Source organism: Daucus carota, chromosome 7 (assembly GCF_001625215.2).
Source record: "Daucus carota subsp. sativus chromosome 7, DH1 v3.0, whole genome shotgun sequence".
Taxonomy (NCBI): domain Eukaryota; kingdom Viridiplantae; phylum Streptophyta; class Magnoliopsida; order Apiales; family Apiaceae; genus Daucus; species Daucus carota.
This window is the reverse complement of record NC_030387.2, coordinates 21561243-21585117: the sequence shown is the minus strand read 5'-3', so window position 1 is coordinate 21585117 and position 23875 is coordinate 21561243. Positions and strand designations below refer to the sequence as shown.

The 23875-nt window shown below is 30.1% G+C and overlaps 2 protein-coding genes and 1 pseudogene across 8 annotated transcripts in view; 2 read left to right on the top strand and 1 right to left on the bottom strand.

Moving 5' to 3' along the window:
• Positions 1-23875, top strand: part of LOC135147933 (uncharacterized) — a 105980-nt gene that overhangs the window by 36179 nt on the left and 45926 nt on the right. The gene's annotated exons all lie outside the window — the stretch shown is intronic.
• On the top strand, positions 10000-22065 carry LOC108196611 (biotin--protein ligase 1, chloroplastic). Of its 7 annotated transcripts, none has more exons than XM_017363967.2 (13): positions 10000-10172; positions 14759-14936; positions 15304-15378; positions 15466-15622; positions 15906-16161; positions 16237-16298; positions 16373-16521; positions 18209-18329; positions 18570-18725; positions 19267-19312; positions 20004-20076; positions 20843-20919; positions 21650-22065. In XM_017363967.2, the coding sequence occupies exons 3-13, from the start codon at positions 15376-15378 to the stop codon at positions 21690-21692; spliced, it is 1143 nt and encodes a 380-aa protein (XP_017219456.1). In that variant the 5' UTR covers positions 10000-10172; positions 14759-14936; positions 15304-15375; the 3' UTR covers positions 21693-22065. The 7 variants fall into 7 exon arrangements, with proteins under 7 accessions (XP_017219456.1, XP_063937425.1, XP_063937424.1 ...); XM_064081355.1 differs by having other exon boundaries at positions 14658-14936; positions 15313-15378; XM_064081354.1 differs by having other exon boundaries at positions 14658-14936.
• LOC108194715 (metal tolerance protein 1-like) lies at positions 10923-13664 on the bottom strand (annotated as a pseudogene).

Here is a 23875-nt window from a genome sequence, read left to right as displayed (position 1 = left end):
TGAAAATTAATGCATAGAAATATGTTTTACATCTCAAATGCGATTATTATTTTAGAATTTTGGAACAAAGAGAATATTATCTTGTGTTTATTTTTGTATACTTTGGTAGACTATGAACTATGAAGCACTCTTGTAGACTAAAAAACCAGTACCAAGTTTTCAACGGAGCTGGTAAGAACCCGATAAACGAATAATATTGAGAATGTAATATTCTCGATTCAGCATTATTAATTTATCTTTTGTATATTATAGTTGGATATAGTATGAGAAAGACTGTTTCTTTTAAGGAATACGCCAAGAGTTTAACTCAAGATAAGATTTAAAACGGGAAAATCACTAAGTTAGGATATAAAAAAGATAAATAGGATATAAATATTGTAGTTTTGATCAACGGTGACAATTTTCTTAATGATTTATCAACAAACATATAATTAACAGATACTTCCTCCGTCCCACCGAATTCTTTATTGTTTTTTTTTATGTCCTATTTACTTTTTTACGTTACATATTTTTTCTAAAATAGTTATTGGGTCCCACTATTTTTCATTTTTCCTCCCTTTTCACCCTACTTTTATTCCATAATTTCTATTTTATATATTAAAAACTAATAGGTATCATCATTTCACCCACTTTTTTTCTCTTTCTCACTACGTCCCACCAGATTCTTGACAATATTTTCTGACGTCTCACTCGTTTTTTTAAATTACAAAACTTGTTCAAAACAGTTAATGGGTCCCACTATTTATCCATTTCCTCCCTTTTAACACTAATGTTACTCCATATTTTTTTATTTTATATATTAAAAATTAATAAGTTCCATCAGTTCACCCACTTTTTTTTTTCTATTTCCCACGATTTTATAATCGGGTTAATTATCTAGTTGGACACTGAAGTGGGCTTAATGTATCAAATTGGTCACTAAACTCAAAATGGTATCACATTGCCACTGAAGTGGCCATAAATATCAAACATGTACCTTGAAATATGGGTTCAAAATATCAAACATGTATCTTGAAATATGAGTTCAAGCACTAAAAATATTATTTATAAAGTTGTACATATTATTTTTAAATGTTACCAAAACCAAGTAAAAAGTTATGATTTCTAATATTTATGATAATATATTTAGATTTTATCAAATTTATTTATTATTTATTTTTAATTAAAACAAAGAAATAACTATATAACAAAATATAAATAATAAATAAATTTGATAAAATACAAATATATTATTTTAAATACTAGAAGTAATAACCTTTTAGTTGGTTGTGGTAACATTTAAAAATAATTTGTAAAACTTTATAAATAATATTTTTAGTGCTTGAACTCATATTTTAAGGTACTTGTTTAATATTTATGGTGACTTTAGTAACCATGTTGATACCATTTTGAATTTAGGGACCAACTTGATAGATTAAACTCAACTCAGTTATCAACTTGATAATTATACCCTTAGGGGTCTTGGTTCGAGAAGTGGTATCGGGTTGGAACGAGGAATCAGGTTAAACTGGTATGAGTTTGAGGTGTTATATCTCATGTCATGTGTTTCGTTGAGTGCTGGAATCAATATATACAATTTTTGTAAAAAATAAGTTATTAATATATATATTAATTAAAAAAATTGTTATCATATATTTTTGCATCATTTATATAATTTTGTATCAAACACTAATATTTTATTATTTAAATAAATAGAAAATATAAAAAATAAATGCATCTCATACTTCCATCTCCATTTCCACCTCCACACTTGGGTATCAAAAACCCATATCTTGGAGGTTTAAGATATGGGTATCAGATTTTGTTTTCTCAACCAAACACCTGGTTTGGAATGGATAAACTCCGTACATGATTTCAGAAACCCAAAGACCAAACAACCCCTAAAGAATTGGGTGGGATGGGGGTATTTATCTAAAATTTAAATTATCTAAAATTTGAATAAAAATATATTGATTGACAGTTTAACATAAAGACTAGCTTTTTTGGCCCGTGCTACGCACACGGGTATTGATTCTTTGATTTTTATCGACTTAATCTATACTTTGCTTTAAAAAAAAAACTTAATCTATACTTTATGTCGTGATTAACCCCAAATCTGGCGGGTAATCAGCGCAGTCAAATTATTTATTATGAGTTTTAAATTATAGAATTTTAAATGTTTATTAGCATTTTGTCTCGTGCTACGCACACGTGTATGTTTTTTGTTTTTTTTTATCGAGTTAACCTATACATTTTTATTAACAAACAGTATGATATGAGATATAAGTTATGAAAGCAACGTACGTAAGAGTCAAAATACTCGAGTTTTGTTATTAGCGAACAGTACGTTGTAGATGTTAAAAATAATATATACAAATGTCGATTGAAAAAATAAAATCACGCAACAGAAATTATAACGACGCGGACTATATAAATCTTTATATTTAGAAATATATATAATTATTAACTTAACCTGATTATGCAGATTACAGAGCTTCCATCCATTCCTCAATTATAAAATTAAGATGAATATGCTGATGATAGAGTTTCCTCCCGTCCTTAATAAAAATTGATAAATATGTTAAGAAATAATTAACTTTAAAGTAATACATCAATTAGGGAATACATATGTATTCATAATTTAGTTACATTACTAAAATTATATAATGATATAATTATTGCCTATATTGAAAATTGATACTAAGAGAATATACGTGATAAATATCTATAATGGAATAGATGTTGTATTGATTTTATAACGGAATAGATTTTTCATTAATATCATTACAATAACCAAATATTTAATATAATAATAATATTTCATGTTTGGAATAAAAATTTATATGTTCATGAATCTATGATCAAATCATTATTTGTATAGTTAAAATAATAAAAAAATATTCGATAATTGTTTCCAAAACATTTATAAAAGATATGAAAAATAGTAATAACTATATAATTAAAATTTCTCGGCGACGCCTCGAATCTTAAATAAAACAACAAAAACTATAATAAACTATATGCAAAAATTTTATTGTTTAGTTATTTAAATGAAAATTTTCTCATTTATGAAAAATTTATTTAAATAAAAATATACATGTAGCATTTTCGCCCGTGCTACGCACACGGGTATGATTTTTTTTTATCTAGTTAAACTATAAATTTTTTATTAACAAACAGTATGATATGAGATATAAGTTATGAAAACTAACGTATGTAACATTCAAAATACTCGAGTTATGTTATTGACGATCAATACGTTGCAAATGTTAAAAATAATATATACGAATGTCAATTTAAGGAAAAAAAATCACACAACGGAAATTATGACGACACGGACTATATAAATCTTTGAATTTAGAAACATAAATAATTATAAACTTAACCTGATTATACGTATTATAAAACTTCCATCCATTCCTTAATTATAGAATTAAGGTGAATATGTTGAGAAATAATTAGCCTTAAAGTAATACATCAATAAAGGAATACATATGTAGTCATAATTCAGTTACATTACTAAAACTATACATATGCTATAATTATTGCCTATTGAAAATTGATAATAAGAGGATATACATCATAAATATCTACAATGGAATAGATTCTGCATTGATTTTATAACGGAATAGATTTTTCATTAGTATCATTAATATAACCAAATATTTAATATAATAATATTTCGTGTTTGGAATAAAAATTTATATCTTCATGGATCTATGATCAAATCATTATTTGTATAGTTAAAATAATAAAAAATATTCGGTAATTGTTTCTAAAATATTTATAAAAGACATAAAAATAGTAATGACTATAAAACTAAAATTTCTTGGCGATGCCTCGAATCTTAAATTAAATAACAAAAAATATAATAAATTATATGTAAAAATTTTATTGTTAAGTTATTTAAATGAAAATACTCGAGTTATGTTATTGACGATCAGTACGTTGTAGATGTTAAAGATAATATATACAAATATCGATTAAAAAAAATAAACTCATGCAACAGAAATTATGAGGACGCGGACTATATAAATCTTTGTATTTAGAACATAAATAATTATAAACACTTAACCTGATTATGCGTATTATAATTCTTCCATCCATACTTCATTATAAAATTAAGGTGAATATGCAAATGATAGAGTATTCTCCCTTCCTTGATAAAAATTGATAAATAAGTTAAGAAATAATTAACCTTAAGGTAATACATCAATAAAAGAATACATATGTAGTCATAATTCAGTTACATTACTAAAATTATATGCTACGATTATTGCCTGTAATGAAAATTGATAATAAGAAGAGATATACGCGATAAACATCTATAATGGAATAGATTCTGTATTGATTTTATACCGTAATAGATTTTTAATTAGTGTCATTAATATAAATAAATATTTAATATAATAATAATAATTCATGTTTGGAATAAAAATTTATAATTTTATGGATCTATTATCGAATCATTATTTGTATAGTTAAATAATCAAAAATATTAGGTAATATGTTCCAAAATATTTATAAAAGATATGAAAATAGTAATGATTGTATAATTAAAATTTCTTGGCGTCGTCTAAAGGCGACACCTCGAATGTTAAATAAAATAACAAAAAATATAATAAACTATATGTAAAATTTTTATTGTGAAGTTATTTAAATGAAAATATGCTCATTTATGAAATTTTTATTTAAATAAAAATATACTCGTAGCATTTTGGCCCGTGCTACGCACACGGATATAATTTTTTGTTTTTTTAATCTAGTTAAACTATACATTTTTTATTAATAAACAGTATGATATAAGATATAAGTTACGAAAGACAACGTATGTAAGAGTCAAAATACTCGAGTTATGTTATTGACGATCAGTGCGTTGTAGATGTTAAGCATAATATATACGAATGTCGATTGAAAAAAAATAAAATCACGGAACAAAAATTATAATGACGCGCGATATAAATCTTTGTGTTTAGAAACATAAATGATTATAAACTTAACTTGATTATGCGTATCATAAAGCTTCCATCCATACCTTAATTATAAAAATAAGGTGAATATGCAAATGATAGAGTTTCCTCCTTTCCTTAATAAAAATTGATAAATAGGTTAAGAAATAAATAACCTTAAGGTAATACATCAATAAAGAAATACATATGTAGTCATCATTCAGTTAGATTACTACAATTATATGATACGATTATTGCTTATATTGAAAATTGATAATAAAAAAATATACGTGATAAATATTTATAATGGAATAGATTCTGTATTGATTTTATAACGGAATAGATTTTTAATTAGTATCATTAATATAATCAAATATTTAATATAATAATAATATTTCATGTTTGGAATAAAAATTTATAACTTTATGGACCTATTATCAAATCATTATCTGTATTGTTAAATAATCAAATATATCAGGTATTATTTTCTAAAATATTTATAAAAGACACCAAAATAATAACGACTATAGAATTAAAATTTCTCGGCGTCGCCTAACGGCGACTCCTCGAATCTTAAATAAAATAACAAAAAATTATAGTACACCGTATGTAAACTTTTTTATTGTCAAGTTATTTAAATAAAAATATGCTCCTTTATCAAATTTTTATTTCAATAAAAATATGCTCATAGCATTTTGGCCCGTGCTATGCACACGGGTATGATTTTTTGATTTTTTTATGTAGTTAAACTATACATTTTTTTATTGACAAACGGTATGATATGAGATATAAGTTCAGAAAGGCAGCGTAGGTAACAGTCAAAATACCCGAGTTATGTTATTGGCGATCAATACGCTGTAGATGTTAAAGGTAATATATACGAATGTCGAATGAAAAAAATAAAGTCACACAACAGAAATTATAACGACGCGTACTATATAAATTTTTGTATTTTGAAACATAAATAACAATAAACTTAACCCAGTTATGCAAGTTATAAAGCTTCCTTCCATTCCTTAATTATAAAATTATGGTGAATATGCTGCTGATAGAGTTTCCCCCCGTCCTTAATAAAAATTGATAAATATTTATAACGGGATATATTTTTCATTAATATCATTAATATAATCAAATATTTGATATAATAATAGTATTTCATGTTTGGAATAAAAATCTATAAGTTTATGGATATATTATTAAATCATTATTTGTATAGTTAAAATAATAAAAAAATATTAAGTAATTTTTATCTAAAATATTTATAAAAAAACATGAAAATAGTAATGATTATATAATTAAAGTTTCTCGGCGTCGCCTAACGGCGATGCCTCATACCTTAAATAAAATAGCAAAAAATAATAATAAACTGTATGCAAAGAATTTTATTGTTAAGTTATTTGAATAAAACGATGCTCATCTATCAAATTTTAATTCAAATAAAAAAAATGCTCATAGCATTTTAGCCCGTGCTACGTACACAGATAGGATTTTTTTGTTTTTTTTTCCAGTTAAGCTATACATTTTTTTATTAACAAACAGTATGATATGAGATATAAGTTATGAAAGACAACGTAATAGATTTTTCATTAGTATCATTAATTAAAGTGAATATGCTGATGATAGAGTTTCCTCCCGTCCTTAGTAAAAATTGATAAACATGTTAAAAAATACTTAACCTTGAAGGAATAATCAATAAAGAAATACATGTGTGATTTAAAAAGAAAAAAGAAATACATATGTAGTCATAATTGAGTTACATTACCAAAATTATATGCTACAATTATTGTCTATATTAGAAATTGACAATAAGAATATATACGTCATAAATATCAATAATGGAATAGATTCTGTATCGATTTTATAACGGAACAGATTTTTCATTAGTATCATTAATATAACCAAATTTGAATATAATAATAATAATTTATGTTTGGAATAAAAATTTATAAGTTTATGGATCTATTATTAAATCATTAATTGTATAGTTAAAATAATTAAAAAATAATTTTTTTCAAAAATATTTATAAAAGACATGAAAATAGTAATGACTATATAATTAAAATTTCTCGTTGTCGCCTAATGGCAACACCTCGTATCTTGAATAGAATAACAAAAAATTATAATAAACCGCATGTAAAAAATTTTATTGTTAATTTATTTAAATAAAAATATGCTCATTTATTACCACATGAAAATTATTTAAGCATTTTGGCCCGTGCTACACACACAGGTATGAAAAAAAATGCTCTATTAATAATGAAATTATAACAAAAATTCTTGATCTGGAAATTGAATGTAATGAACATGAAAACTGTATAAATTAAACGAAAAAGTATTGTTGTAGTAATAAATGTCAAAATATGTGGAAATCAAATGAAGTTTGACTTCTTATTCGCATATAAGCTATTACAGTCCAGATTCATGTATCGAAAATTTGTAAAACCGAGTGTATGAATACTTCCTTATATATCAAGAGCTGAAATTATAGAATGAGAAAAGACTCCATTAATTTGAATTTATAACAAAAAGTTTTGATTTGAAAATTAAATATAGTGTATATGTAAACCACCACATTTTATGCAAAAATGGATTGTAATAATAAATGCCAAAATTATTGAAAATCAAATAAAATTTGACTATTTTCCTTATTGACATATAAGTTATAGCAGGCTAGATTCATGTATTTGAAAATTTTAAAAGTCTAATATATAGAAACTTCTTTATCAAGAGTTAAAATTGTGAAGTGAAAAAAAAATACTCCATTAATCGGAAATTAAAACAAAAAGTCCATCTGAAAATTGAATATAGTAAATATGAAAACTGCACAGATTATACGAAAAAGTTTTGTAATATTAAATGCCTAAAAAAGTGGAAATCAAATTATGTTTGACTACGTTTCCTTTTTTGCTATGAATTATAGCAGTCTATATCCATGTATCAGAAAATATTCAAAAATAATAATTAATATATGTAAATATCAAAAGTCTTGATTTGAAAATTAAATGTATTGAATATGGAAACCAATATATATTATACAGAAAAGGATTGTAATAATAACGGCCAAAATCAGTTAAATAAAATAAAATTCGACTATTTTTCCTTATTTACATATGGGTTATAGCATGATAGACTCATGTATCCAAAAATTTAAAAGGTCAAATATATAAAAACTTTCTTATCAAGATCTAAAATTATGGAGTGCAAAAAAACTCTATTAATTTGAAATTATAACAAAAAGTCTTGATTTGAAACTTTAAATATAATGAACGTGGAAACCACAAACATTAAATGTAAATGGTATTTTAGTAATTAATGTCAACATCAATGAAAATCAAATAAAGTTTGACTTCCCTATTTGCATATGAGCTATAACAGTCTAGATCTATGTATCCGAATATTTAAAAATCTAATATATAAAAACTTTCTTATCGAGAGCTAAAATTGTGAAGTGAAAAAGTACTTCATTAATTTGAAATTATAACAAAAGGTCTAGATTTGAAAATTGAATATAGTGAATATGGAAACCACTAAATATTATACAAAAAAGAATTAATGCCAAAATCATCGAAAATCAAATATATTTTGACTACATTTCCTTATACACATATGAGTTATAGTAGGCTGGATTCATGTATCTGGACGGAAATTGGGTCATATTCATTCTCGGTGTCTCTTGTCAAAATACAATGACACGCAATAAGAAGTAAACAAAAAGCCTTGATCAGATGTTGGGAAAAAGTGAATATAAATCTTCACACGGTGAGCATCTGATAGTGGCCTGGACGAATCATCTCTTTTCAGCAGCTGCAAGGAAAACTCAATCATAAAAAAAGGATCAATAAATGCATTAGTGGACATATATGCATCATAATCACTATCAATACGAAAGGAAATTATGCAAAAATAATGTCAAAAAAATTAATTACAAAATATCATGTCATCTATACAATATAAAAAACTTAAAAACTGGAACAAAAATACAAAAAAATAGAACATACACCAATGCTAAGCCACAATCCCATATGTGGAGGTCGTATACTTTCAAAAAAGGCCTCTCCAGCTTTCCAAACTTTCACCCAATAACTACCTTAATCCAATATTAGGTGAATCATATGAGCTCCCCACATGAGAATACCTATTAATTAATAACAGACACAAACTTATTACAAATTGTTGTATATCACACTAATGATTCTACATGAAGACGTTAACGACAATACGATCGCGTCCAAGACTTTTGAGGAACCAAGACCAAGAGTACTGTATCTTGAAAATGAATGCGTATGAAAACTTTACTCTAGTGCGGAAATCAATTACCTGATGCATGTGCTTTCTTTTGATTCTTGAAAATTGTCTCAACACTTTTACCACGATCCACGTCCATTTCTTTTCACACCTGCAGAAACAAAAATTTACGATTATAATCGAGGATTTCGATACCAACATTATCATAAAAAGGATTGCAAAACCTGTTGACGACGTTGAATCCGTCTTCATGCTAAAAAAACACGACCACCGTTATCACTGCAATATAAAATAAATGTTACTACCATACACTCTACAAATCGAGAGAGAAAAAAATGATCAAATGATTACAGATGCAAGTAGATAATAAGAATTTCGAATTTTAAATAAAAAAAAAGCAGAGAGCATAATGGAGGAGGAAGAGATTGATTTAGATAAATAAGCATGGATTTGTTATGATTAATTATCATGTTTGAATTTGAAATCAATTAGACGTAGTAATGAGTGCCATGATTGGAGGAACCGAATTCAATGCCTTTTTCAAACTCTCATATGGTTGGAAGATGCTATCAGATCCAAAAAGCTCAATGAGTGGCTTGATCAATGGAACAGCAATAAATGCCACGCTCCTGATATGGCAGGAACTTGCTGCATGCCCAGTGAAAATCGGGTGGGTCGCATAAAAATCCGGAATATTCTTTCATAGTGTTAAGTTGAATGAGAAAGCGCCGGGTCGATCCGAAGCTTAATGGGTTGATCCAAGAGAAAGTGAAATTACCAAAGCAGCCTTAAAAAATGACTCATGCTTTAAGAATTATATAGATATAGATTATCGCTCCTAGATTGCTTGACTGCCCCTGAGGATACACTAAACCATTGCTCAATCAAACTGTTTACTCCTCTGTTTACCCACCACATCGACTGTAACAACACGGACCTCTGCTTTCCCTCCTTCGTGTCTACAATAGCTGAATCAAGTAAATTCATCAAAGAAATTAGGTATTGTTCTAACTTGCGTGTATATATAAGCGTGTGTATATTCAAGGGGTTTCAGTTGTCTTCTATTTGATCCGATTTATGATTAATTATTTTGATTGGGTTATCTTCAACTTATGTGATTTTTACGTTTTAGGGTTCTAAGTTGTGTTTGTATATACGCGTTATGTTTGAAAACTGAGTGATGGTTAATTGCATAATCAACTGCATATTCAACGAAAACTGCATAGGAAGTATGAAAGTGCAGGGGCAGAGGGACTAAAGGCCAAGGGTATGCCTCTGCCTACCCTCAAATTTCTGGTGACAAAGATTCCCCCTCCCCTGTTATGGTCATATAATATGTAGACTACTGGCCTTTACTTCTTGATTTATTTGCTTTTGATGTGAATTAAATATTTTAGAAATATTATTATATTATGAAAGTATTTCATGAATGCTTATTAAGTAAGTGTTTCAGACTTTAGTATTTCTTTTCTACTTGATAGGTGTTCTGTAATTTTTTTATTCAGTTATCTTAAAGTTGCTTTAATAGAGATTAGTTTGCTTAATTCATCCTCTACATGATATGCACCTTCAAAACATACTGTGCAATTGTCAAATGCACCTAGACTGATCACTGTGCATGGGTCGTTAACCTCCCGTTTGTACTGTTTGTTCCATTTCAGACCAGAGCTATTGACTATAGTTCTGGTTCTTACCCATTTCTGACCATACTTTGCCACAACTAGATTACAAGATGCTCATTGCATGTCATCAAGTCTGTGGCTCTCTTTCAATCTGAATAGTGATGTGACTTATGTTGTATTCTATTTTTAATGTAATCCACAACTTTGTCCAGTACCATGTCTGCCTTGGCTTCAGGCTTCACTTTTACATGACAAGCTAGTAGCACTTTCCTGACTGTAATTGCCCATATGTGCAACTCATGTATTGCAACTACCTCATCCATCTCACAAAGTCCCTGCTCAAGCCTTGTTGCATCTATTTCTCTGGAAGTGTTCTCCATCAGAACCTCCCATATGTTGCCCAACATGCTGATAGTAGTTCCCAGCACAATCACAGAGAAATGAGAGTGCATATCAGATCAATGATCTTCCGGTTTATACCATATAATGGCTCCAATCATCACCCCAATGCTTTGAATTGAATCTCCTAATACATGAAGATACGGACCCTGAACATTTATGTTTTATTGCTTCTTCTGCTTATTGTATTCACCTTCAGATTTAGAGCACGGACCAAGCATAGGTACTGTAGGATTAGTTTCATAAGCATGGTGGTAATTCTTATCATGTTTGGAATGCCCAGCTTTGCTCACTACTTAGAGTTTTTATTGTCATTCCATGTGTGTGCATATCGTCAGTATGCTCATGGTTGTTCTCGTTTTCATCATTGTAATCGTGACCACCATGGCCCTGGCCGTGATCGTGGCCCAACAGAACAGTCATGATAATATTAACCTCTAAACTGAATGCTGAAATAAATTCCTAAATTTCCCTATCACTTAGTAGAAAATTTTCAATAAATTTAAAACCTCTTTAAAAATCTTGACTTCACATATAAACGGTCATACTAACACCCAAATCAAATTTAAGAAATATTACAAAAATAAATCTCAGATAGAGAAAAACTTAAATTAACATTATCACAGTGCAAAATAGAATTAGTAATGCAGCATGGCAACTTGTACTCGGTTACCATGCCTGGAATAATGCTTAATTATTACAGTTGTATATAAGAAAGATGAAAACTAATAACATTGTTTAGTAAAGGTCAATCGAAGAGATTTAAATACCAACACACAGGCCTTCAAGGCCCAATTTTTGGCAGAAACAGACTCTGAGCTTCTAATAACTTCATGAATCAAAGAAATGTTTAAACAATACAATTTTGATAGAGAAGCTCGCACCAGTAACCAAGATAATAAACTAAAAAAATTTAACCAAAGCAAATGACGAAGTTAATAAACTCACTGAACTAATATTTTTTTATAATCTCAACGAAATATAATTAGTGTATTTTTACTCACGATAAAGTAATATTGAGGAGTTTTATAAAGTTTCTACTTCGATAGTGTTTAAAAAATAGTTATATAAATAAGTAGGCAAGATGCAACTTTTATTTCCATACAGTTTATATAAGAGCTATGCAAGGAAGATTATGAGATACACCTGCTACTTATATAGCATTTATAGAAGTGCTACAAAAGTAGATTGACTTGGATGATGCTTACTCTTATAACACTCTCTCACACACTATATAACTATATGTTCTTAAAGAGTGGAAAATGAAACGCTATGTAAGCTTATTGTACGCATAGCGCTGTCTTGTATAGCGCCTGGAACCGCTATGTAAGTTTAAAAATGACCGTTATGTAAGTACAAATGTGTAGTAGTGAATGCAAACTAGAAACTTAAATTACTCAATCAACGTATAATGTTCCTGTTTGGAGACCTAAAAGTCCATAAATTAAGGGCTTTTTTCCCCCCTAAAAAATACATATTTTTAAAAAAAATTCGGATCTAAATGTTAAGGAGGTGTTTCGTATTCATTATGTGACAAAAAAATTACGGCTTATTTCAGAAAAATATATGAAACTGTTTCATGTACTTTTATCCATAAATAAGCTCTTATTTCTGAAAAATAAGTTTAGTCAAACAGTAACAATATAAACCACAAATCAATAATTAACTTCCTTAAAGACATAATTAGTATCTCTCCATAAGTAATGAGTTCATACAATAGTTAATAAAAATCTCCAGAATGAACAATTAGATCAAAGACTACATATTTAAAAGCTTGCCCTTAAGAAACCAGTTGTACAAAAATCCTGCCCAATTATCTCGAAAGGGATTCATTTTATCTTGACCATATCACATCAGTCCATTGGAATGCATGAACTGTACAACAGAAAAAGTATTAAACGAATTACATCTGACAAAATACTATATTTTTTAAATAGCATAAGAAATATTATCAACTCACATTTACGCTGATACTTGTTTCACCGGAATGCAATACATTTTCAATGAGGCATCGAACATAATGGCCACAAATCCCAACATTTGCAAGCTGCTTAGGGCACTGCAAAAAAACAATTAATTAGAACATTCTCAATTGACGATAATAGAATGCTAAAATTTTAGAGTTTTAAAAATTGACAACACTGTAATTGACATTTATATTAGTAACTGTTGTTGACATTATCGAACAAAGTTTTAAAGTAGAAAAATGCACACTAATCCAATTAGTTGCCAGTATATTCGTCCATTTATTAGTAGCAAAAACCGTCTTGGTATAAATCTTTCCACAACCAGACCGATAAGACATCAGAACACTAGTATCCGCACTACTGTCCCTGCATATTAAAGATAGACTCGCCAAGAGCATAAAAAGAAGAGTAATTAGAGTCATGCTCTAAAATCTTTCCATTTTCGTAAGTAGAGAATCAGATTATAAGAAAGAAGACATTAATACTATATTAAGAGACCGCATATACCTAAACACATTATAGGAACGCGGAAATGTTATATTTCAACAATTATTTAGTACAATAGTTCACAGTGGACTAGATCTGATGCATCAACTTAGTACACAAAATTGTGGGGAACTGACATTAGTAATAGCAAGCAACCCATATGAACTCAATTTATATACAGAGTAGGTGGCTCCATACAGTAGTTACCATTGTCGTCTTTAGCTAGAGACCTCAATCTAGCTATGAATTATCGGTGAAGATCTCCGGAGAAATAAGCTTTTTCTTATGTTTTTCATCAATCCCTTGAAAAGCTTCCTGCACATTAAGACAATTGTTAACTTAAATGATTAAAACCAAATAGAAAACATAATTGTTACGACGAGCAGCCAATTATCTCTTGTCCAATATATCACATATATGACTACAAAAGTCGACTCAACTGTTCCCGCCAACAGTAAGCAGTGGTCCTGAGTAGTGGATCTGGCTCTTTCTTCGAACATAACCCTATAGCAACATCCAGAATGATATTTAAGTATTTAACTCGGTATTTAAGTGCAATATAGACTTTCATTTCCTGGTATCCACATAAAAGTTCATTCTTTGCTTGCTAGATGTGTTCAGCTATGTCATGACGAATAAAAAACTAGACAAATCAACGCACATGCATGTCGACAAATTAATAATCTTTTTTTAGAGAAGATCATTCAAGGCCTACATATTGCTTTGAAGTTTTCCCTAGATATTGCTTTGAGAAGGCTTGCACACGAGATACAAGGCCTGGATTTATATATCAATAACTCTTGTAGATTATAAAATTGTTTTGGCAACTTAACCCTAACATAGTTGTTAAAAGCTTATCACTTATTTTGTTACCCTGCATACTCTGCAGAATATAGCTTTTTGCACCATGAAGATAGTTTTATATTTTAGACCACATGTCTATTGGTTTCTGCATTTTAGGAACACAAACCCAAAACAAAGAGTTGCTCAGGAAAAATATTTTTGTTCAGGATGTTGCTTTTACCTCATACTAAAAGCCTTCTATGTCATGGCTGAAATGACACTTGTCAGCATACTGACATGAACCAACAATTCCTAATTTTGCAACCAGTGGAGGTAAATGAAGGACATATTTCTGCTTTTGTGAAGTTTGCAACATCTGTGGCCATTAATTCATCACCAGATATAAAGCTGTGAAAAACCAAATACATATCAGAGAGCAACATCACTTATGAAAGTACAAAAGATACAGAATCAAAATACACACGAGTAGGCATACCAATGCCAAGGTGTGTATTCAAGCTAGCATATCTTGCTTTTTCTTCCAAATTTTTTATTTTCTCTGCATTTGATAAGAGTTGTATCAGATGGAACAAAAAATTAGAGAAACTATATACAAAATTCTGCTGGCTAACAAACACATGATTAAAAAAACTATACGAGTAATCAACCTCAAAGGAAAGCCTTAGAACTGATTAATTTGAGTAGCAGAGCTTTGAACAGCCATGAATGAAGTTAGTGTTATTCCTAGCAATATGCCCGTGCTTCACACATGGAAATAATAGATGTGACTAATTTTTCATTTTCTTGAAAACATGCTTAATTATATTGTTCGGCTTTTTCGTCTGATAAAAAGAAATAATATAGTCTGTGTAGTATTTGCAGGTAGCATGATTCATGAATTATGTTTTCATCACGAAATCCTCGCATTCGAAGAAATAAAAAAGAATGGTATCTACAATTAACATAACTTCATTCATTATATTACATTTTTTTTAATTTATTTAATCATCACATCATATCATATTTTGCAACCAGGGGTCACGATTTGATGATCAAATAGCTTTCTCCGTCTCCAAACCCTCCGGAATGCGTATTTCCCCCCGCTTTCTCTCTCTAAAACCTTCACCTCACTTTCTCTCTCTACCACTCCTATCTCATAATCCCACCAAACCTTTCTCTTTATCTTCTTCAGGTACTGCAGCTCACACATGTCTGTTTTTTTATTTAATTTTTTTCCTTAACAATAATAAGTAAATGATACTTATAATTTGATTTTATTTCAGTTATTACTTGTTTCCAATGCTTTACCTGTACATATATTGATTATTTAGTTTTTTGATAAGTTTTGAATTCATGCTATTATATGAATGTTGTGTTGTTCAGTTTGGGATGATATGTTTATAAATGTGACTAATTATCGATACAAGCAAGTTCATGTGTTTGATTATCTTTTTATTCTTGATGTTTCGTTTCAGCTATGGAATCCGAATCCACTTGTATTTTAGTACTTGCTGGAAAATCAGCTGCTGACAAGGAACTGGCTAATTCTATGAAAGTTAGCAATATCCTTAAACTCCCTGACGTTCCGGTTGTTTCGCTGCTTTTACATGAAGAGTCTCCGAATGAATCCTTTCGAATAAATTCATATATGAACTCTCTTTCAAATACCTGCTTCGGACGGTTTCTTATTTGGTCTCCGCGTTTGCCTTCAACTCATGATGTTGTTTCGAAGTAAGTAATGATTTCTGTGTATAATCTGTAGTTCAATATCTATTACTGTGGTTGTTGAATTCTTTTTTTGACCAGAAATTTTGAAGAGCTTCCTGTTGGCTCGGTATGTGTTGCTGATGTTCAATATAAAGGCCGAGGTGTGGAGTAAATTGCATGTACTTGGATTAGAAATATGATATGTGTGTTACTTATAGTTGTCCTTATTTTGCAGGCCGCTCGATGAATATTTGGGAATCTCCAAAAGGTTGTCTTATGTTTTCCTTTACAATACAAATGCAAGATGGTAGAATTGTTCCACTTGTACAGTATGTCGTGAGTCTTGCTATGACAGAGGCTATAAATGATGTCTGCACTAAAGATGTAAGTTTCTCTTTTATCATTTTGTTTGAAATTCAATGTAGCACTAATAAATTTGAGTGAAACATCCACTAACTGATTGGCCCTCTCTTTTTCCTTGTACCCTGAGTTATAAATTATTAAATTTATATGCAACTTCTGATGAGCAAGAATGGCATGCATCACTTCATGTATATAGTGACAATTTATACAGGTAGGAACTATGTTACTCAGACTCGGGTATAAAGTGTCGGACATGACACATATCTGAGTGTTGACTCGAAAGATCTGAAAAAGACGGGGACATTGTCCTACTATTGAACACGTGTACGGGACACAGCATAATATATTACTCCCTCTGTACTTCTCATTTCTTTACACTTTTTTCCGCTGCTTGACACGCATTTTAAGGTGCATATAAAGTATAGGTTCACAACTTTTTTTAAAAAAATTTCATGTTTTGTTTAAAAATTTAAACATTAAACATTTCAGTCTGACATGAAATAAGTGTCGTGTTCAAGTATCGGACACGAGTACGGATACCTAAACAAAAGAGTCGTAGTAATATAGGGTAGGAATGCAGGAGAGGAGCTAGTCAATTAATTTGTAATACCATTAATTTAAACATAGTGAATCTGATATGTGCATGTGTGTGTGAAATTCTTGTTTAATCAATTAAACTTGTCTATGTTGTGTAAATTGTCAATTTTCTTGTTGCTCTTTTCCTCAAATTGGTTAATTTTTTGAGTCGGGGTGGTTTCAAATCGTGGAGCCTTAAAAGCTGTCACTTTGGAGTTAGAATCTACTTCTGCGATTGCACAATTGTCCTGACAAGATCGTACAGCTTAGTATTAAGTCCTTGATGCATGAAGCTAAAGAGTTCTAAGAGCATCTCCAGCAGTATCCTAGTGAGGTTCCTTAAATATATAATAAACAATTCAATTTCCAAAAATTTAGGACTCTATATTGAATGACAACTCCAACAAGAATCCCTATTTGTGTTCGCTATTATTATTATAGTATTGAATTTAAAATCTTTTAAAAAAAAGATCATGAAAAAAATGTGGGAAAGAGTGCGCAAAATGTGAGAGGTGAATATTTAATCACTAAAAACTAAATGAGGAATGAGTTAGCCATTACCTATTTATGAGGAATGTAAAGTGGAGCCTTGATATTTAGGGAATGACTAGGACTTTGCTGGAGTGGATTTTTGTAGCATATTTCTCAAAATTATAGTTTAGGGCATCATGTAGCTAAGAGCAAGTCCAACAGTGTCCTAGTTGGAGCCCTAAATATAATATAAAAAATTATGTCCTAGTAGTTTAGGACACATTCTACTAACTTCAACTCCAACAATGTGCCTTATTTTCACTAAATGTTTAATATCTTATTATTAAAAATTCACTTTCATCATTAAAACATAATATAAAATAGAGAGAGAAAGAGAGTGTTGGTAAGAATTTATTATAAAATATGGGATAGGGCAAGGAGAGAGAGTGCCTTAAAAATAGGGCTTGAATGGGTTGTCCTAGTGATATAGGGCATCACTAGGACATTGTTGGATCAAGTTTTTTCATCAAATGCCCTATATTATGACTTAGGACACTAAATAGGGCAGCTGTTGGACTTGCTCTAATCTGTTGGAGATGCTCTAAATTGATGCCAAAGTACAATGATGATAGTATGTATTTGGGATTGTATAACTTTTCAGGGTGTTCCATATCTTGATGTCAGAATAAAGTGGCCCAATGATCTGTACTTGGATGGCCTTAAAGTGGGAGGGATCCTGTGCACATCGACTTATAGATCAAAGAAGTTTAATGTTAGTGCTGGTAAATATCCTTACATTAAAGTTTGCTAAGTTTGACAAACTAATGTTCCCATACTTCGATGGATTAGGTTGGCTACTGTAAGTAAAAGGGGAAACCTATGATATAATGGTCTCAATTTTTTGGCACCCTTGCTTTTTTTTTTTTTTTAAATTGGTAGACGTACAGAGTTTGTGAGAGTACTTTTACAGATGTGAAGAGCTTCAACTGAATTATAACAACTAATTTTTCGATATCTTACAGGATTAGGTTTGAATGTTGATAATGAGAGACCGACTACATCCTTAAATGCCATCCTTAGAAAGTTGACTACAGTTTCTTACCAACTGCAGCGGGAAGATATTGTTTCTGCCTTCTTCAATAAGTTTGAGATTTTTTTTAATCTTTTTGCAACTCAAGGTCGGTTACGAAATTAGTGCCTTTGCTCTCAAATAAATTGCAACATTCTCATTTCAAGTCTTTCATGTCCCCTTATTGTCTATTTAAAAATCATTGTCATTTGTTTCCAAGAATTTATATATTTGTTTTTAATGAACTCTATTGCTTTGTGTATTAATTAAAATATCCGTTAAAAGTAGTAGATCTTTGCTAATGTAAATTTAATCAATTACACAGTGGAATGTTAATATGTGTATATCTTATATTTTTATTGAGAACTGGTCATTTGTATCATCAAATGATGTGCGTGTTATAATAATATATGCATAGGCTTGTTGGAAGGTCCTTTCTTGTATACTTAATTAGGCTGTAGGAAGGACTCTAGTAAAAGAGCTCTTTGATAGAGATCTGACATAGTCGCATGACCTGAAATATGTGTTTTTATAAAGTCATAGGCTCTTTGATATAATGGTCAAAGAATGAAATAGTTTAGATTTTATTATATTGTTATTCTGGAAGCTGTATGCTGCAGACATTAATAATTTCGTTTGCAATCTTCCAGGATTCAAACCTCTTGAAGAGCTATACTACAAGACATGGCTACATAGGTATAAACTAGTATACAATCTATTCTTGAGTTCATCAAGTTGCTTGCTTGATTTGTATGCAGGCTACTTTAATTTTTAAAGCAACAGACACACCATTTAATTGTATTTGTCGTGCAAGTATGGCTAATATAAGTTATGAGTAGTCAGTAGTAATATGCTTATACATTTTGTTACATGACATATCATAGGCTTAATGACCTTTTGGGCCATAAATTTTATGACCGTTTACTCATCAAGCTTAAAGTTTAATCTATACCTTTTAGCCCCCAAGTTACGGGATTTATACCTATTGACCCTTATACTACGATAGATGTGTATAATGGTATATATCTTAGGGACAGAAAAGACAATCGCAAGGTAATGTAGGTGTCTTTAGGAGGAGAGATATACGCCTAGGTGGCTTGATGGGTACACGTTCATAAACTTTAAGGGTCAAAAGGTTTATCCCATATTATAGTACAAATGTTAAGTCTATGCTAGGCATTCTCTTTTAAGCATTAAAATGGTAGACATATATGCATAATGCATGAAATATTTACTCTATGGAATGAAACATCACATGTTTTTTCCTTTTTTGTAATTACTTGGACAAACATACAGATATATCAAATTTTTAAGTTCCAACAGTAACAGTGCTTGTTTTCAAATGTATAATTGAGGTTCATGATAATACTTTGGTGAATGCATGCAGTGGTCAGAGGGTCATTGTAGAGGAAAAGAATGATGAGAAGGACCATGGAAGACAAAGTATGGTTACCATTCAGGTGAGTTGTATACATCAAATGTACAACTATGGAATAACGTAGCAGAGATTGTTCTCTGAATGGCACACAGACATATTTGATTGAACTAGGGACTGCAACCTAATTATTAGTTTCCTTGTTTATATCGTCAGATAAATGTTATTCCACTTTAGGTGATTTTGAAAAGACAATCTGGGGGAACATGGTAAAATGTTATCTTGCACACAAGTACGTACTAGAAAGTAAGAGGAGCATGTGTCAGGAATCAATGAATTAATGAATATCTGACTTGTATTTTCTGATTATATGATGTTTTAGTGTTTTTCTATAAGTTTGTGAGTAAATCAAGAATTGAAAGAGGAGATTATAGCTTGATTAAGGCTTGAAACAAGTAGAAAACAGGTACAGATTGATAGATTATAGGGAAGAAATTTAAGAGGAATAAAAACCCTAGAGAGAGAACAGAATTCTGTTATAGGAATCACATTGATGTACATTCAGGAGACTTTACCTTTTCCATATAAGATATTGTATAAGCCAATACTCCTTTTCTTTATGAGCAAGTCACATCATGTGTATGCAACTTTCCTCATTTGTTTTATTCCCAATTATATAGGGTTCCTTGGAGAAGATATTAATAACCTAATGGCCTCTTTTAATCTTTTATTATGGGCTGATACCTGTTATAATTTCGAGTTTATTTATCATCAACTTTTATCTGTGTTGCCTGATATTTACAACATGAATTAGTGTCACTGGAATCCAACCTTTTTTTTCTTTCTTCTAGGGTTTGACATCTTCAGGATATCTATTAGCGATAGGTGATGATAATCAAATGTGTGAGCTTCACCCAGATGGCAATAGGTATCATATTGTAATATTTTTTTGATACATTACTTGTGTAATAGCTTGCATGTCTGTTGCTAACTTTATAATATGTTTGTGATGTTTGCTTAATATTGAGGATAATAGTTGTGTTAAGTGTATCAATAATTATTAGATTTATAAGCTAGAAGCTACTCCCTCCGTCCCCTTTTACATGTCCATTTTGACTTTTGACCAGTCAAATTGACTATATTTTGACTGAACTTTACATGTATTAGATGATTGAGAAAAATAATAAAAATTATATCATTAGAAAGTATATTTATATTTTAATATGCAACTTTCAGATTTTGGAAATAATAATTAGATAATTTGTAATGTTTAGTCAAAAATCGGTCAATTTGACTCCTCGAAAAGCAAAATGGACATGTAAAAGGGGACGGAGGGAGTATTAGTTTACTGAGTAGGAAAGATAATATAAGAGATACTGATGTTACTCATCATGTGAATAGTATATACAGATCAATTCAGATATCTTTTTACCTCAGGGGACGAGAGTTGGCACGCATTTTAGTTAGCATTAGTAGTTCTGGCTATTCCAATTGATTTGTAAAAGCTAAGTCATCTCTTTTAAAAACTGAATGGATTATAAACATCTTTAATAAATAGTAGTATTTACTTCTAAAGCAGTTGATTACTTGTATATATGTATCTCCATCTTTACATCATTGTAAATATGTAATGGAGCTTTTTTACTATGTTTATGCAGTTTTGACTTCTTCAAAGGCCTTATCAGAAGAAAATTAACGTAAGCAAGATTCAGTGGCATATACCAACAACTTCATTTTGTTTATCGGTGTATAATCCTTCTTTGATCTGTTATACATGGTCAAAATCTTTTCTGCTCTGAAGTCTATACCATCTTTTATTGAGTTTTGGTCAAGCACATCATTTTACTCTTCAAATTTTTATTTGATTAAAATTTTGATGTTTACAATTTCTTGTTCAGCTGCAACTAAAGTTGTATATCTTCCGTACGCTATTTGACAATGATCTACATGATTTGTATTTCAGTTCGAAGTATGTTGTCTTTGTCATTGTGAACTTGTGTAGACTGTAGAATGGTTTTTTCTTTTTCATCTATAATCATAATGATTAATTTTGAAATTTTAGGTTTTGACAGTGTATCATGTGCAGAGTGGCATACTCAATAATGATACTTTGTTTGTGATCCAATACACTGATATGGTGAACCACCAATCGTGGCTTTATGGTTGGACACAAACATAGTATATGTGGCCTTTGTTTTTTTGGCTACATGAACATAGTATATGTGGCCTTTGTTTTTCTGGCTACGAAAGGCCCCAAAGGTTGTTGCGCTGAAATTGAGCACCCCACGTAAAATTACATATATTATAATGAAAGTGTATAAATTAAATCTTGTGAAAGCCAAGATAATATATGGCACGGGCCGCGGTGCTAGTTTATATCACACATCAATATTTGTGATAATTTTTAAGAACCTACACCTGTCTTATTTCTATTGACAATTAGAATATGACAGGTTTTATTTAAATAATTCTTTAGCAACTAATTTTCGAACTCTTGCAATATTTTTAGAGTTACTTATACTATGAGAAATTTTTTGATGTATATAGTCGAGAAAAATTAAAGCATCTTAAAATTAGGGAAGGTTTTATGTATATATACATCAATAATATAAATTACGGATTAAGTGTTATGGTGCCAATTTTTTATTGAAGACTTTAAAAATTATACAAAAAATTACTTAGAGGATGTCCAAGCCTCCATGGCGATCTTCATATAATTTTAGCCTTATATCATTGCTCTCTGCCCTCTAATTTCCCGGCGCTGCTCTTGGATAATTTCTTCCCGTGATAAAATAATTATCACCTGGAGAAAATAGAAAATAAATTTAGCATCGACACTTATGTGAGGGTTAATATACTTATTGTTAAGTGACCAATTCTCTTAAAACCTCGAGGTGTTAGGAGGAGGGTTTATGAGGATCATATTCTAACATTTCCTCTCACTCGAAAGCCCGTTTATGGGTCGAGAGTGGATCACGCGCGCCCATCTTTTGGGGCATAACATTGTCTTCGTGTACTTAATAAATTCTAAAAATATTGGGGGTCACAGGGAGTCAAACTCGAGTCTCCCGCGAGCCTAAGCTCTGAATACCATGTTAAGTGACCAATTCTCCTAAAACCTCAAGGTTTTAGGACGAGGGCTTACCAGGATCATAATATAACGCTCATGACTTGCAACCTCCACATGTATATGATCAGGCTGACTCTTGAGTGAGTAAGACGATCAAGACGAACGTCTTTATGCATCTATATATTTACATTCATTTCAATGGATAACATCTTAAAACAATATTTTTGATTATTTATTGTATATTTATTTCAATATATGTAAACTTTTGCTTTACAATTTTGAAAAACAAGGACATCATTTTCAAAATTCGTGCAGGACACTCAAATCTGTATGACCGGTATATATATAATTGAGCAATATTTGAATAGAACAGGATTGTGTTGCTGGATAGAGTCGAGAAGTACTCTCTCATTTCACAATTCTTCCATTTTCATGCCTTTTATTTCAAAATACTTAAATATATATTGAAAAATTATGATGGAGGAGCACGTGCACACCTTGTTGCAAGCATAATTAAGACCAGATTACTTGAAATAAAGTCAAAATGATTTTATAATGACTCCAGTAATCTGTTCAACACCCATATGACTAACAACAAACCGGATGTAAATAACCGCGGACACCAGGTCTTTCCGCGTGTTTTTTACGCGGACACATAGTATTATCCGCGGTTAATAACAGCGGACAACACATACACATGTATTAACTGTCAAAACCCTAGGTCTCTTTTTGTCTATAAAAATGAAATTATACTCTTCTTTTTAAATTTATGGATTTAGATAATTATTATAATTAAACTAATTTTGTTTTGAAT